This window comes from Camarhynchus parvulus, chromosome 1 (assembly GCF_901933205.1).
Source record: "Camarhynchus parvulus chromosome 1, STF_HiC, whole genome shotgun sequence".
Taxonomy (NCBI): Eukaryota; Metazoa; Chordata; class Aves; order Passeriformes; family Thraupidae; genus Camarhynchus; species Camarhynchus parvulus.
The window spans coordinates 15,628,843-15,646,028 of NC_044571.1; the positions used below are offsets into that span (position 1 = coordinate 15,628,843).

The 17,186-nt window shown below is 39.9% G+C and overlaps 1 protein-coding gene across 2 annotated transcripts in view; it reads left to right on the plus strand.

The window, feature by feature from the left end:
- The window catches only part of SH3KBP1 (SH3 domain containing kinase binding protein 1), a 211,550-nt gene that overhangs the window by 17,732 nt on the left and 176,632 nt on the right, over positions 1–17,186 (plus strand). Inside the window, exon 2 of one of the 2 annotated variants that reach the window (XM_030960512.1) lies at positions 7,283–7,440. In XM_030960512.1, coding sequence (XP_030816372.1) covers positions 7,283–7,440 — 158 coding nt within the window. The remainder of the gene's footprint in view (positions 1–7,282; positions 7,441–17,186) is intronic. The other variant, XM_030960520.1, reaches the window with a different exon arrangement.

The window sequence follows — 17,186 nt, forward strand, 5'->3', positions numbered from 1 at the left end:
GTCAATGTAAGAAATTAGATTTTACTTATAATTTAAAATGTGGCAAGGAAACAAACTAAACAGTAAGAAAAATATTTGAAATTATCAACAAAATAATTTCACCTGTATGTGCAAGACTAATTTTTGGAATGAATGAATGAATAGGACCAGTTAAACTTTTAATCAACAGGTTTTTTCCTAGGTGTGCTTTTTAAAAGTACAGCTGTTAGGTTACATTTCAATGCCTGGTTCATATCATTAGCAATTCAAATTTTAAATCCAAACCACTAAGCATTAAATTAAAAAAATCTTTGTCCGTGACATTGCAGTAATGAGTTGTACTGTGCCAGTCTCCAGCAGGGCTCTTAATAACTAGCTTTGATTCTATTTCATGAGTTTTTATGTTACAATTTGGATTGATGCTAATATAGGACTAGGAATAGCTGATTTTGTTGGCATGAGAATAAATGTTCTCCTTGTAGATCAAAATAACTTGAATGGCTTTTGATATTGAGTTTCACTCCTAATGTACAAAATGCCTTTTTCTAACAGAAAGAGTAGCTGGAGTTTGCCGGCTGGGGCAGGTTTGACTTTCAGGCATCATGAGGTACAATAATTGGAAGAAAATTTCTCTAAAAAGAGAAACCAGATCTGCCTGTCCCAGTTTTGCCATTTTATTTCTCTCTTGGCTTAAAATGGATTTGAGTTTTGGCTGTTAATGCAACAATCTGTTTACCTTGGCAGAGCTGGGCCTAAGACCAACCTTTGTTGGTTAACAAATAACATTAATTTGAGCTCACTGTCCATGGAGTGTTTTCTCACATCATGAATCACTGTGCAAACTGGGACACAGTTTTAGTCCATTTCCTAAGGAGAAATCTAGCACAGCACTTCAGGAATCAGGTATGTTGTACTTACAGATGTGAAGCGCAACTCTGATCTGCTTTTTTGTAACAAACCTGGATCAGTGCTGTCTCTAGTATCAATCCAGCTTCCATGAAGACTAAGTTTCAGCTCAAAAGCAACAAAAAATATTAAGTTTGACTGGCAGAATGAATTTTTCAGAGCAGAGTTTGAGGAGGTGCTGTGATTTAGCATGCTTTAGAAAATGAGTTTGATTTTAAAACTGCAACTGCAATTGCAGTTTTAAAGTGCTCTACCCTAACAATTGTAGAGCACTTTTGGCTGTCTTGTGCTCTTCAAACTTCACTACTGTGATAAATGAGAATTTTGAGTGATCTCAGAAGTACCTTCCCATTAGTTTGTCACAATTCTGCACATTTGTTAGGTGTACTCTTATTTCTCTTTCCAAACTGTGCTTTTGGTTTCCTTTGAAGAGTTTATAAACATCTTGATTGTGTGGTCTTACTTTGGTGACTCATATGTCTCTGACTGCTTACACACACTTATGTTACAGTAATCAAATTCTCTGAGAGGAGGCAGCTTTTAAAAATATTTATATGTGTTTTTTAATAAGTGGAAACTTTTATAGACAGAGAAAAGCCTGAACAGTGAAGGGTTGGGGTTTTCTGTTTGTTTAAACAAACTTTCAGTAAAACAAAAGTGATTGAACATCTGCTGTCTGTATGTGAATTAGTGCAAACTTCAGGGAGTTAACTCCAGTGCCTCCAGCCTACCCAAGCCACTGTAGAGTCAGGTCAACAGCCCCATTCTGCCTTTTGGTGCCTCAACTTAAGAGAGAGAACATAATTAATAAGAAAACTGTCATTAATCATGTCATTTTTGCAGCCTTCTTAAGAGAAAACTGCAAGAACAGCAACAGATTCTAGAACTCTTGAAAAATATGGGACTTACAGAGTGGGAGAGTTGTTTGTCTTCCTTCATTATGTCTTGCTGCAGTCTGAGTACTGAGGAGTGTTTGAAGAATCAGTAGTTGGAGCCAGCCTGAATCCCTGCTGCACTGTCATCTCCCCCTTACAGCTCTCTACCCACCTCCTAGCTGCTTGGGAAGAGCAAGGCAGTATGTAATTGCACTCACTGCAAAATCAGAATAGGATTTTAAAGCTTTCTAAGTAGGAAGGAGAAATGACTTGACACACACAAAAAGCTTTGAGTCCTGAAAGCAAGGACATCCTAGTAGGCTGCTTAAAAATGAAGATACAGGACCTTGCTTTCAAAAGATTTTTCCTGGGGTTCAACCAAACTGGAAATACCCTGCTGAATAGTCTAAATTTTGCCTTTTCTGAGCCACAGTCCTGTTGTGTTCTGTGGAGATAAAAATTTTCATTGATGTGTGTACCTTGCTGCCACTGCTTGAATCCGGTAGTCTTCGCAGAAGTCTTTGGAGAGCTATTGTGTAAATACAGCTTCTGATCCAAATGCACTGGTTGGTCTGGGGTAAACTGTATGTATGTATATGTGTGTGTATATATGTGTGTGTGTATGTATATATATGTGTGTATCTATATATATACACATACACACACACACACATATATATATACACATATATGGATAATATTGATGCTAATTTAGGGACTCTAGTTCATATATTAGGAATATCTGTAAAAATTTGTTACTTGGTTGAACTCAGAGGTTTGGGCTTTCCAGATCTTCAGGTCCCTGAGGTTTCAAGAGCCCAAACCCACAACTTTCCCGAATAAAGGGATGGAGTCTCTGCCTCTTGGGATGGGTTTAGAGACTCCCAGAATAGCAAGTCTGAAAACACGAATTTATAATTTCTGATGCTAGGAGGAAAGCTCCTGCTCCACCTCAAGATCTGCAATTAAAGAACAGATTCAGTGCTTTTGTAGGTGTTGGGAGTCTGCGTGCTCAGTCCAGTGAAGCACCCAAGCTGGTAAATCTGAGCCATGCAGAAGCACCAGGAGAAAGAAGGAAGTGGTAACAGTAGGGAAATTCCCTGCTGTGAGTGTTGGAGACTCCCATCTGCTGACCTGACCCGACCTGACCTGTCATCTAGAGAGGTTTGTTGCCTGCCAGGATCTGGAGCACTGTGGTAAAACTGCCAGAGCTTGTCTGGCTTCACGCTACTACTCCTGCTGCTCTCCCATGTAGGTTTGAATGATACCACATGAAGGGATCTGAAATTATCAGCTGTGACTCTGTGGTTCTGGGGTGATGACCAAGAGTGTGGGAGCCTGGCTGGATTCTCCTTGATCCTGTGGGTGAGAGCAAAGTGCATTAGGATGAGTAGAGAGATCTTGTGGGTAAGCTGGTTGCATACTTGGTGTCAGCAACAGAATTCTAGTTTTAGAATCATGAGGGTCTTTTTGAGGATTTCTTGGAAAAGATGGGGTTCACCTGACTAAGGCAAAAGCATCTCTGCTAAGTATCTCATGAGCAATTGGTGGAACAGATTGGCAAACAAAATGTGATACAAACAATGGAGACCTTGTAATCAAAAAAAATCAGGACTGATGGGGGCCTTTCCCAAGCATACCCATATAAACAAGGAAGTGCTTTTCAGAATTACAGGGAAAACTCTTTCTGGGAAGTCAGCACAGCTGGTTGCCTCTCTGAAATGTCTGTGTTCCTCATGCATGGAATGCAAAGAAGAGGAATTACATGTCTGCCTGTAGTTTCAGAGTTAGGATTTCATTGGGATTGTGAAGATATAGCTCATATTCCATCACCCTGATATCTGCTGGAGGGATAGTGGAGCTCATTTATGTGCTGGGTTGGGTGTGAGCAGTTCAGGAGGTTTCTGGAGTGTGTTGTCTACTGGATCTCATACCTGCAAACAATGAGCTGTTTGGGGCTCTGAAGGCTGAGGGCAGCCTTGGTGGCGCTGACCAGGAGATGATAAAGTTCAGGATCCAGGCAGAAAGCAGGGTGGCAACCCCGGACTTGAAGTGGAAAGACTTTGGCCTGTTCAGGACTCTGAAACCAGTAGAAAAGTCCAGGGCAAAGTAAACCTTCCCTCAGTGGAAGAGAATCAGGTTAGGGAATATTTAAACAAACTGGTCACATGCAAAGCCTTGGCCCTGGTGTGGTATATCCTGAGGGAGCTAACTGATATTGGGAGATCCCTCCTGATGGTCTTCAAAAAGTCACTGTGATTAGAAAAGGTTCATTAAAACCAGAAGAATGTGCCTCCTGTCTTCAGGAAGAGCAAGAAGCCTCCTTTTTTTTTTACTGAAAACTAAAGGCTGGTCAGCTCCATGTGAACCATTGGAAGATGATGGAAGAAATAATCCCGGTGGCCGTTTCCAGACATATGAAGGACAAGAAGACAGTTGGGAGTAGTCAGTGTGGATTTATGAAAGGGAAGTGATGTCTCAACAATCTGTTAGTCTTCTACCACAAGATCACTGACTTGGTGGAGCGAATGTTGTTTATGCTGACTTGAGCAAGGCTTTTGTCACTGTCTCCCATAACTTGACAAACTGAGGAGGTGCAGTACAGGTGAGTGGGGAAAAGTGTCTGAAATGCCAGAGGCAAAGGGCAGCAGGAGCTCCAGCTGCAGGCTGCTCCCTGGCAGTGGTGCCTCAGGGCGGGAGATGGGGCTGATGCTGCTCAGCGTGTGCAGTGATGAGCAGGAGGACAGGGCACAGAGGAGTCTGAGCAAGCTGCAGGTGCTGCAAAACCAGCAAGTGTTGGACTCCCCAGAGGGTCATGCTGCCGTGTGTAGAGGCCTTTAGAGGCTGGAGAAAGGGGCTGGGAGGATGCTCATGAGCAGAGGGAAATGCCAGGTGCTGCAGCTGGAGAGGAACAAGCCCAGGCAGGAGTAGGGGCTGTGTCTGGGTGTCCGGGAAGCAGCTTTGTGGGGAAGGGCCCAGGGGTGCTGGTGGCCATGAGGCAGAGCACGAGGCAGCAGCGTGTGCCTGTGCAGGGGCAGCTGCTGGCTCCCTGGGCTGCTTTAGGCAGAGTGCTGGGAGCAGGAGGATCCTTCTCCCCTTCTCCTTCCTGGTGAGGCACCTTTGGAGTTGTGTGTCCAGTTCTGGGTTCTCAGGTACAAGAGAGAAATGGAGAGAGCGGAGTGCGTCTTGTGCAGGACCATGAGGGTGATTGAGGGATTGGAGCCTGTGACGTGTGGGGAAGGTGTGAAAGAGATGGGACTGCTCAGTCTGGAGAAGAGAAGGCTCAGACTGATATTATTGATGTATCTGAAAGCATTTTTAATCTTAAGGGTGATCAAACCCTGGAATTTCTATCCTTTGAGATACTCAAAACTTGGCTGTATAAGGCCCTGAGTAATCTGTGCTTTGGCTGTTTCTGCATTGTTAGGGGATTGGTCTATAGAGGTGCCTTCTAACCTCAAAAACTGATTTAGGCGGTGGTTAGTGGTTTGTACTGCAGGTGCAAGCTGATAATAAATGAAGTACCACTGGGGGCTGTCCTGGAACTTCTTCTGTCTAACATCTTTATTGAATATTGGAGAAGGCAGTGGAGTGCACTCTGCTCTTATCTGTGATTTCTACCAAATTGGTGGAACAGTTCATGTGTTAAAGAGTGAAGGGACCTGAATCTAGAAGAGCTCTGGTTGTCTAGCTTGGAGAAGAGAAATTGGGAGGTCCTAATAGCAGCCTTACAAAGCTTACAAGTAGGTTATCAAGAAGATAGAGTTATTGCCCTGCAGTGGATGGTGGGGCAGCAAGACCAGTGGGTGAAAACTGATACAAGAAAGGCTCCAACAGACCGTAGAGAGAAAGCCTTTCTCCTAGTCAAGCAGTGAGGCAGATTCTACTGCATGCCCTACCTGCCTCTGTAGGAGGAGGTTGGAGGATTTCAAGACCCATGTGGCAGAGCCCTGAGTAACCTGGTTTGAGCTCACAGCTGGTCCTGCTCTGAACAGAAAGCTGAACTAGAGATGTGAACTAGAGATTCCTCTCAGCCTGAATGACTCTCATTTTTCAGCTAAGTTTCAATAATAAATTTTTCATGTTCTGTTTGCCTGTCAGCTTGCAATGTGTGGTGCCAGTCTTTCTCTTTTGCTGTTCATTATGTAGTTTAGCAGGCCTCTTGTAAACTGGTTTTACAATGGTTTTTGACTTCACAGATGAAGTAATAGAGGAATATTATAAGCCGTAAACTTGTGGCTGGTATGTATCCAAAAGTCAGAACACTGCTTTAGCTATGACTTGCAGGCTCTGGAGGAGGGATGGAGATATTGAGCATTGTGACTGTGTGACATTTTGGGGGTGGAAAGAAGTAACTCTGCTTTCCTGTCAACTTAATTCAGTTTAGTATGCAGGGTTTGTTATTCAGGCAGAACCTTTTTGCTGCCTGGGATGTAGTGGTTGGCTTTGCTTTTGCAGGCTGGAGCTTGCAGGGTTTACATGGCACAGTCATTTGTGCGGAAAGCAGATGCCTGATACTAGTTCTCACTTTGCTATTTCAGTGGTTGCAGTGCGAAGTGTTTGATGGGAAGTCTTGGGACGAACTTTTCCACTGAAGAAAACAGGAATAAGTTTTACAGATATGGCTGTCCAGACCTCACCAATCTGGCCAGTAAATGTTTGATGAACCATTAAATATAACTATGGCTTCCATGTTGAGTACCCCAGGTGTATTATTTTTGATTCTCTGAAGGAGTTTTTCTGTCTTTATGACTTCCTTAATTCTCTAAAGAGACTTCCTTGTGTGGATGGTTTCAAGGGATGGGGAGACTTCTTGGGGAAAGATAGGCATGCCATGTAATGGCAGCAATCTTATAATGCTTATAACTCTGATAACAGACATTCAGAGCAGTAGAAGTATTTAATCTTAATTCTTTGATGCATAGTCACAAGTGAAAGTAAATATTTTTTCTTTGATGAAACCCTGTGAGGGCATGTTCATGCAACAAAGCTTTGCATTTCTATATAAACAACAGTGAAAATCATCATTATGAAAAAAAATCTTGTTAAATACATTTTAGATTGGTAGTGATGTATTTAGCAAGGTAGTTGCAGTGGCTTGGGATGCTTAGGAATTTCAGAATCTTTATGTATTTATTTCCATATAAAATAAAATGCTTTGAAAGCCCCGTGAACAAAAGGTAAAACTTTGTCCAAGAAATAAAAATAAACTTTGTAATGTTGCCAGAATTAATATTGCTGAAGCATCACAAATTGTTTTCCTTTAAAAAATGAAGAAAAATGCATGTTGCCTTAACCATGATGGGTTTCTTGTGTGTTTTTTCACTCTGGCCTCTCTTGTAGCAGAGGTACCCACAGAACATTACCATTGCATGTTGCCTCTTTGATGTGCTCTCTTAGTAAAGCTGAATATATTACTTTCACTGAGAATATATGATTGCATTGGTGTTTTCTTATGGCTTTGAAAGCCAGGAAAACGTAAATGTAGTCAATAATTGTGCATATGTGTGTTTCTCTTTTAGTGGAGGCGATAGTGGAGTTTGACTACAAAGCTCAACACGATGATGAGCTGACAATCACTGTAGGTGACATAATCACCAATATCAAGAAAGATGATGGAGGCTGGTGGGAAGGACAGCTCAAAGGCAGAAGAGGTTTGTTCCCTGACAACTTTGTAAGAGTGAGTACAAAGTGGAACTGTTCTTGTGTTGTGTGTATAAATTTAATGTACTGTACTGTTCAGGCTAAATATTGGCCTTTATATCATAATATCTCTTATATAGAAAACCACAATATATTGCATATACACATGTATTGTGTATTACACATATATATAATGCAATGTTCTATTGAGACAATGTTACAAAGAAAAGATTTCTTTCTTTTCAAAGACAAGCTGAAAATAAAAGAAGCTACCCCCACATTTCTCTGGTGTTCAGTGAAAATACTTGACTTTGTGGTCTGAGAACAAACTGGTTATTCTAGAACTTACAGGCCACTGCATTTTAAATATTTTTGTCTTCTCTGTAACAGATTCTGCTTTTCTTGGGTGTTTTCCTAGGTTTTATAGAAGTTTTTTTTTTGTGAATATTTATTCCTGGCTAAACTAGTTGAGAATAATTAGATTTCTCTATACAGTTCCCTGTAAAAACCTTTTAAAAAAGATTAATTTGTATTTACTTAATATACCAAATTACTTGCAGTAATCCGTGTTTTAGGACAACCATTCAGAGGTTTGGAAAGAAATTATATTTTTTACTGGGCATCCACGTTTGCACACATATGTCTGCAGATATGAAGCCAGCTATTAGTACCTCTGGGCTTCCTTGATTTGTCATTGCAGACCTATGCTGTTAATTTCCATAAGTCTCCATAAACCTGGCTCTCCACTATGGAAAAGAGACCAAGAACTACAGTAATTTACATAGATTTTATGTTATTTTTTTAGTACAGCTTCTGAGGAGCTTTGATACTTTCACTTTTCTAAGGGTATAAATGTCTTTTTTTTTTTTTTTTCTAAAGTTTTTCAAACTGTGTAAACCTGTTGTGTGTTTAGACATATGGACATAATGAAGTAATTTCATTTTGCTTCCATAGTGCTGCATATGTCCAGGTAGCTGGGGGAAGTGGCTGGCTGTGAGTTCAGCCAGCCCATAGCAGGGGGTGTGGGGGTGGACAGGGAGCCTCGGGGGTTTTGGGGGGGTCAGCACACACCCTGATCCTTGCTCCTGTCATTGGCAAAAAGAAGGAGCAGCTCTGTTTGTGTCAGGCAGCAAAATTGAGGAGCAAGACGGCCTCAATGAGATGAGAGGGCATGGTGGAGGACAGTGAATAATCTGGTTTTTGCTTATCTCTGAAAATACACGTTTTGAGCTAGGGGAAAGAAACTGTTTTGGGATTCATTGTGTATTGGTAATATTTTTCTGCTTGTACTCTGGTGAAGTGAACTGTGGGACAAATGCAGACTTCCTCTAGTCTTTTTCCTGGCTGATATTTTAAATTTCCTGCTGATTTTAGGAAGTGTTTGATTTAGTGTTCTAAACAAATGCAGCCTATGACTGTCTGTTATGGCATATAATAATCTAAAGATTTTTAAGTTGACACCATTAATACCTAATTTTAAGGCCCCTTTTTTCCAAAATTACTTCAAACTGTGGCATCCTGTCACATAATTGAAATATAAATAGCTTTTTCTTAATAGAAAGTTCTAAAACAACAGTAAATGGTTTAGGTTTTGTCTTCTCATGAAGTACCACTCCCTGCTCTTTCCTTCCTGCCTTTTTTTTTTTTTTTTATCAACATCCAGGGCTGTTTTCTAAACAAGTAAAAACCACATTGTGTTCAAGCGGAGGATGAGGAAGAATTTAAAGTCAAAGATGTTTTTGGTAGCCAAGCATTTTCTCTCTAAACTAGGTAAGATGGAGTGGAAGATACACACTTTAAGTAGTTTATGAATCTCTTGAGTGAAAACTTTCATTTTTCTTCTTTTCCTTGTGTAAATCTCCTAGATGGAGAGATATAGTCAAAACAGCAGTCTCGTTAGAAAACTTGTTGAGCATAATCATTCTGCCCAGTAAGATTATAAGTAATTGTGAACTTTCTCTTGATTATGGAAAATTTTTTAACAAGTGAATGCAGTGTTGGGCTCTCCTGCAGTCAGTTCATGCCCCACTGGCAAAGTGTGTGTCAACAAAGTAATAGAGAAGCTGGGAAAAAGGGATGCTACAGACAAGTAATGGACTTGAACGCTACTCCAAATTCCTATTTCTTATCAAAATTGGTGCTAAGAGTAGTCAAGAAAGGTTTTCAAAGGTTAAAACCTACAAATTAAATTCTTGAAGTACTTTGCATTCCACCTTCAAGAAGTAGGAATACTTTCTTATGGAGAAGAGCTGCTTCTCCCTGTGCTTTATTTTCTTTTGAATACATTCATGATGATGTTGCAAATAAACTGTTGGGGTTTGCAAAAAATTGAATGTTTGGGCTGAAACGAAATAATGGAATTAACATTGTCAAGAGTACTGAATTATTTCTGTCAGCATTTCTGCACAGATTCTGGAAGTCAAGTTTGGAAGAAAAGAAGTAGAAATCAGAAATGGAAAAAATAGAGAAATGCCATATATTTGAATGTTTATGAAAAGACGTTCATTTAAAGTGTTACTTAAGAAATAAATTCGCCGTATTTTTCAAAGGAACGTGAAATATGTTGTGAATGTGCAAAAGACTTTTGGAGTTGCCTGTAGTAAAAGTGTTTTTAAATTTCTTGGAATAGATGCAAATTAGGAGACCATTGAAGAGGAGTTGTCTGAAGACAGATGTGAGACAGAAAGAGGAAAGGGGAGGTAGCAATGATATACGTGAAGTACATACGCAGTTATTTTTTTTTCAAGGGACTTTCTCTACGAAGTTGTAGCAGAGGTGCTTCCTGTTCTTGAATCTACAAAACAACTGCTTTGAATTTTTTGTGTATTTATACATACAGCGACGAAAAAAGACGGATTCATACCCTTCTTAGGCTCTGAAACTCAATATGCAAGGCGTAACAGAAAAGGTATTTGAAATTTGTTTTCTGTTTCTTTTTTCATCGCCTAGTAGTGTGTGGCTATGGCCACTCGGAAGATTTTGAGGAAAAAGTTTGTTTAAATATGAGAAAAATCTTTGGTCTCTCTTCAAGATCTAACTTAGCTCTGTCAACACTTGGAAGATTCCTTCCTTTTCTGTAGATAATGGTGCTGAATCTATTGTAAGAAATGTAGGAAAGTGTATCTGGTTGTTGTCTTCTGTTTTCTTTCAGTTTTTCAGGCAGAGAAATAGAAGTAGGAATGGAGAATTATGTACTGTTCCTGGGGTCTGTTTTAATTCTCAGTTATGCAGCTGACAAAGAGGAGGCATCAGGTGTGATTGCAGTGTTGTTCATTTATATGATATAAAGTTGGTTTTTGATGCCTTTCTAGCTTGAAAACTTCAACATGAAATCGATGCTCTGCAGTGTAAAGCTGTTTGTAAGTGTGGCGGCGTCTGAGACAGACTCTGCTGATGGCGGATGAAGATGTAGAAAGCAGGAAACTGGTGCAGAGCCATGCTTGCTGGCTTGGATTTTCAAAGTAAATTGTATGTGGGATTGAATAGTGTTATACTGGTAAACTGAATCTGCTGCAGGTAACAACCTGAAAGCTTCTCTGTACTCCAGAGGACTTGCCAATATTACTAGCAGAGTTGGAGAGGTAAATTTATCGCAAGCAGGAAGTGTAGTGTAGTTGTTTTTGGAATTCTGGTGTATAGCTTGTGTTTTAGAATCAGTGAAACAGGGCAGGGATTTGTGTAACTGTACTGCTGCCTCGGGTCAGAAAAGCAATCTGGATTTCTTGTTATGCAAGCAGAATACAATCTTTAAATAGTGCACATTAGTTGTAGGATGTCAAAGATGTTAATGCTGAATCATGGTGCAGATCCTTATCTGTTGCTTCTTATTTAATTTTCTTCTCTGTATTTGTTTGTTTTTATCACAACCAGCCAGAGGTTGTGGAGGGACCGTGAGTGATTTCTTGATGAGACCCTTGTGCTTGTTACACACCCCTACCTATCTCTGTTCATGCTTTCACAAAAATTTTCGTAAAACATAAAAAGGTAATGTGCACATGCAGGGCCCCTTTGCAGCTGAGGTTTGTCTCCTGGGCAGGAAAAGAGAATATTTCTCATGTTTGAGAACACTTTGGTTCTGCTTGGTACCCGCCAGGGCTGAGAGCTGAGCAACTCCTGCTGTCCTTCCCTGCTGCTCTGCCTCAGCCTTTTGCAATCTCCGGCACTCTGGGACTTCCTGCCCTTGCTCTGGGGTTTGTAGGTTCTTAGGGCCTCCTCTGCCCTCCTGGGCAGTCTGAGTACTGTCAGTTCAGTGATGTCTGGGTCAGCTTTGCCTCACTAGCCGCTTGTCATGAGTTCAGTCCCCATACAGGCCATTCACTTAAGAGCTGGTCTCAATCCTTATGGGTCCTTTCCAACTCAGAATATTCCACGATTCTGGGAAAGTTGTGGCATTAGCAGAGGCACTGAGGTTATATGCAGACTAGGGAAATTATTCCTGTTGGTACCTAAAAAGATAACTTGCTTTATGGGTCAGTGAATTGTTATGCTGGGGTACTTTTGATTTGGTTTTTTGATGTTCTTTTTTTTTTCTTCTTTTTACACACTTGGCAGGAATTTAGTGCTCAATTAATAAGCTTTTTCTTTTGTTGTTTTTGGAAATCTTACTAGAATACTGTCTACATATTCATTTTAAGGAATTGTTTTAGATTGTGGGATCCTAACTTAAGGGGAGTCAGGAGTACTAACTTCTTATTCCAAGTTTTGGGTATGGCCATTAAACTTGCTATACCTATGGTGAAATACAAGGAAATATAATCATGTGAAAATGTTGTCTCTGAGGTTTTGTTCCCGTCAACAGCAATCAAGATTTTATGAGGAGAAAAGTAACATCACAGGCTGTAATTATTTATTATTGCTGTTGTTATTACTCTTACAATGGTGAAAGCAAAACTAGTAAAACATCTTTCCCCCTTTTCCAGCCTATCTCCTCACAAAGACACAGATTGACCAAGATTGTCTTGTGCCAGTCAATAATCTGTGACTTGGTTGTGTTCACTCACTGAGCACAGAGCAATGGCAGCACTTGGGCTGTCCTGGATGCCCAAGGCATGGTGACAAACGATGTCACACCTCAACCTGTTCATCTGCATTCAGAGGAGGTGAGGGAGCTCCAGGGAGGCAGCTGCCCTGGGTGTTTGGCCTGGAAGTGATCTTCAGCTCCCTGGCAGTGAGGGAGGCTCTTTCCCTTGCCTGTGTAGGGAGCTGGTGCTGTTCCCAGCGGATGGACGCGTGCTCGGGGCAGCCAGCAGCATGGAGCCCGTACGTTTACCAGGGGAGCAAGCGAGGGTTTGGCTGGCCTGTGGTCACCACTTTGTTGGATATGTTTTGATGGCAAGCTTAGAAGGGAGGGGTTACTCAGGGGAGTGTGGGGGTGTGGAAAAGAGGAAAAGTGGTGGTGGTTTGGGTCTGTCAGCTGCTGGATGTTGTGTGGGAATTTTATGAAGTATGTGAAAGTAAGAGTACATGCAGCAGTCGTGTAGTGAGCACACAGTAATGTGAAGCTTCAGTCTTGAGGTGTTTACTCAGTGACTGGTGCATTATATTGCAAAAAGTAACCTTCTGAAAAGACAGTGGCTTACTTGTAGTTATATACTGATAGGACTGATAGAAATTCTGCCGTGGATCCAGCTCCTCCCATGGCAGGGGGAATTGAGTTAAATTATCTTTGAGGTCCCTTCCATCCTGTAATCATTCTGTGATTTTATGAGATCCCTGAATTTGAAAACAAAATTTAGTTGTTTTCATTCTTTATGCAATGTAATTGCTGAGGTCTAAAACCATTCTTATTTAAATACACATTTTACTGTTTTACTGATAATGTAGGTAGTATCAATTAATATACAAAGGAGACTCAATTGTTTCCTCTTCTTGCTCAGGTTGTTTTTTTGTATTCTTAAGAAAACCTCAGTACAGCATTCCAGTTTAAAAAATCCTGGTATTTAAATTGTAAATTACAAAAACTCTAACTTGGGCTAAAAGGGAAACAAATACTATTTTTTCTTTCTTTCCTTCCTGAAGCTCCAAGCCAATGAGGAGAATCTGATCAGAGACTGAAACGAGAACCCAGTGTGTCATCTAAAAGTCATCTTTTCAAATATATAATTTCTTTGGAGCTATAATATAATAATTCTTTAAGGTAGCTTCAATTTATTCAGAATTTAGTTATATATTATTATTTGAAATGTGTGTTATATGAAGAATTCAATGTGGCTTTGGCAGTAGCTTCTTAAAGTAGTCATAAGGATTTATAGAATTGGCAGGATTAGGTGGTTCACAGCATTTCTCCAACCTAGTCCTAAAAGCTTGTGAGGCAAAAAGAAGGTATAAAAAAAGTATAAATTTATATTGTGTCTTCCCTGAAATCAGTTTTCTTTTCTTTTTTTCCCCCCTCTGGCAACCTTACAAGCTCCGGATGTTTTTATTTTCTCTGTAGATTGTGTGTGGGTGGATATGTTAGTAATCCATGTATTTTGGTCTGATTCATTTTCACGCTTGGCCTGGCAATTGTTTTTCTGTTGGAGGAGGCTGCTGTGAGAAACTCTTCTCTGTAGGTAGAATCTGTAGAGGCTCTTAGCAGCATTTGCATACAAATGTCTTGCAAAACATACTTCTACAGTTATGGATTTGGAGGGAGTACAGCTGTGTATCAGATTTTTCCTGACAGGACCAAAAACCTCATTAAAATTCTTAAAACACAAGCTCCTAGAAATTGAATTGCAGCTCAGTCTTGCTGCTGTTTGAAGCTAATGTGAGAATACTTGTCAATACTTCCACCTTCTTTGCAGTTTAATTACAAAAGCCCTCAGATGGAGTCCCTCAAGTTTAGGAAATAAACTTTTAAAATTTTTAAAAGAGTATTCTGAAAGCCTGTGAAATATCTACAGCATTTAATAATCATAATGGTGAAAGGTTGTGCTTCAGCCTTAGTCTGCCAAATAGTCCATTTACATTGAACAATACAGCCTGTATCCAGACTTCATCCACTGATTGTCTTTTAGTTTATATTACTTAAGAGTTAACAGTAACAGTAAGAAAGAATGAAGATGAGAGTAACAGGGACATGTGGGGAAAAAAAAGAAAGCTATCAGAGATTGCTGCTATAACTGCTGCTGCCATGACTTTGTGATACTCTTTAGTTCTGATCAAACACTGTGATTTATTAACAGTAAATATGTGTGCGTATGTGGGATTTGTTTAGTGGTGTTGATTTTTAATTTATTTGGATTTTTGTTGTTGTATTTAGGTTTTACTTTTATGTACAGAAGTGCTGTTTTTTTCTGAAGTATCATGTGTAGACCATGTAACAGTTTTCATGTTTTTATGAAGTGAATATCAACTGGAATGACAAACCACTTGCACTATCTGCTATTGGAAGTAATATTTGACTAATTAGGTATCTGTATTCTGTTCCTGTAAGTGCTGCAATTTCCTCCTAGAATCTTTTGGGAACTGTTTGGGAAGCTGATGGTGAAGACAGTCCTTAAAGGGTCTGCCATTTCCTGCTGTCACCTAATTATGTACTCTACTAGAATTTCACTGGCACTGTTAGTGAAAAGTAAAATTATGATATGACAGAGTATATTAGAGCAGTTTGGGTTTATGAGCAGAACGTGTTGTTCTCTTCAGAGCTGGAAAGAGCCAAGTGTGTATGAGCCTCTTAATCCTGATTTTTTGGCTTTGTTACAGCCAAATAAAATATATCATTGTTTATATATAGGCACTCCAGTTATTCAGTTACCATGGAAAAAGTCAAAGGTGCAGGTAAATGGCCGTCATGGAATAGGATGGGTATTTAATAGGGTTATTTACTCACTCTGACTTCAGGCTTCAGTGATGGATACTTAGTGCCAGTGGTCGTGAAGGGAGGTGGTGAGGGATGGAAAACAAGTAGAGCATACATTTTAAAAAATAACATTGCTACTTCCCACCTAGGGAGAAGGAACAAGGCAAACCTTTCATTTTTACAGAAGGTGGTTATTAATGGTGGTAATGACTTTTGCTTTTATTGAATTTTTTTAATGGGAATATCGAGAGGAAATAAATGCATCACAAGCCATTCAAGAAGGTGCAAGGTGCTGAGTTTATGTATCTGGTTCTTCACAAAACCTTAATTCATCCATTTCCCACTTGGAGAGGACTCACTGCACCTTTTGAAAGATTGAGTCAGTATTTGTTCCAGAGAGCCTGCATTTACCTTCCCAGAAGCAAAAGGCCAGTATTATCAAAAGCCCTGATTAAAAACACCCTTCCAACAGATACTGTCTCTAAAGCAGAAACTTCTTTCATGATTTTCATGACTGCTTCAGGATACAAGCTACTGCCATTATTTTGGCTGGTTCCTTACAGCCAGCTTAGCTAAGCCTTGGTTTCCATTTTAAACATGCTTTAGTGTGTTTAGGCTGCCTGATTTATCTGTCAGTATTTACCTATTAATCGATAACACAAACCAAATGAAAATCTCTTCTAATACTTTTGGCCGAAAATTATCCTCATCCTTCTTGGAGCCAAGAGGGTTGCATCGTTCAGCTTTGCTTTTGGCAACTTGTGTATCAGCTTTTTGGTTGCTTGAAGGATCTTTTTATTTTTGTTCCCTCACCCCAAGTTTCCTGATCATGGTGCCCCAGGACCTTGCCAGCAGGTGAGCAGACTGCCTGTCCTAGTGCATGGTGCTGTCATGTTGTCTGTATGGCACTACAGACATGGCTCTTACACTGTCATCAGCCACTGCCAAATCACTGTCCCAATGAATGCCTAATAATTAGAGGTAGAAGAAAGTAAAATGCAAATCTTCATGTTTCCTTTATGCTTCCTCAATGTCCCATGGCTCAATATTATTGTGCTATCAAAATGTAATCTGTTCCTCCTTTAAAAGTCCCTCTAAATTGATCTGAATTATTCTCCTTCCAGAAGTGAATTAGAGAAATATGGATGGAAAATGTCTGTAATTCGGAGCTACCACATTACCTATCTTGAAAAAAAAATTAGCTGAAATTCACCCACCAAAAATCTGCATGGCATGTCTCAGTGTAGCTTTCAACACATTTTTAAATTATCCTGTTTTGTTTTAGACGAGTCTAATTCTAAAATTTAGTTGAATAGTTCCTATATAATTTATGTCATAAAATAAGCCACTTATAAGTAGAACTACCTGAAATGTAGTGTTGTGCAGGTATAGAAGGACATATGCTCAGGATTTTACTTTTATTCCCACACAACCTATGAATTTTGCAACCTTCAGTTGATTTGTAATGCTATGTGGTGTACTTGCTGTATTTACCTTTCTTTGACTCTGACTTGTCCTTTCAAACTGAGAGGACATGAAGACCTGCAGTTGTGAACTTGAGTTCACAGGTTAGAGAATCACAGAATATTCCAAGTTGGAAGGGACCCACAAGGACCATGAAGTCCAGCTCCTAAGCGAATGGCCCATGTGGGGGTTGAACCCACAACCTTGGCATTTTTGCTCTCACAAACAGATTGTCACAACTAGTGATAGTTAATTCAAAAGAAAAACTGCTTTATTGCTGATGTTTTGTAAAAGTAGAGAATGCTGAAGTTAAAGTAAAATCCTGGAAGGAATTAGGGTTTAAATTATTGTGCTGTCAGATAAAACTGGGTTTTTCCCTGCAGAAGAAAAAGATATGTACTTTGAAACATTTCAGTGGTTCACTGAAGTTGATAGAATGACAAGGAGGACACAACAGTGCTTGTGGGACTGAGCACTGCATTTCATGATTCTTAATTGCTCTGTGGTTCTGCACAGAAAACTTTCTAATTTCTGTA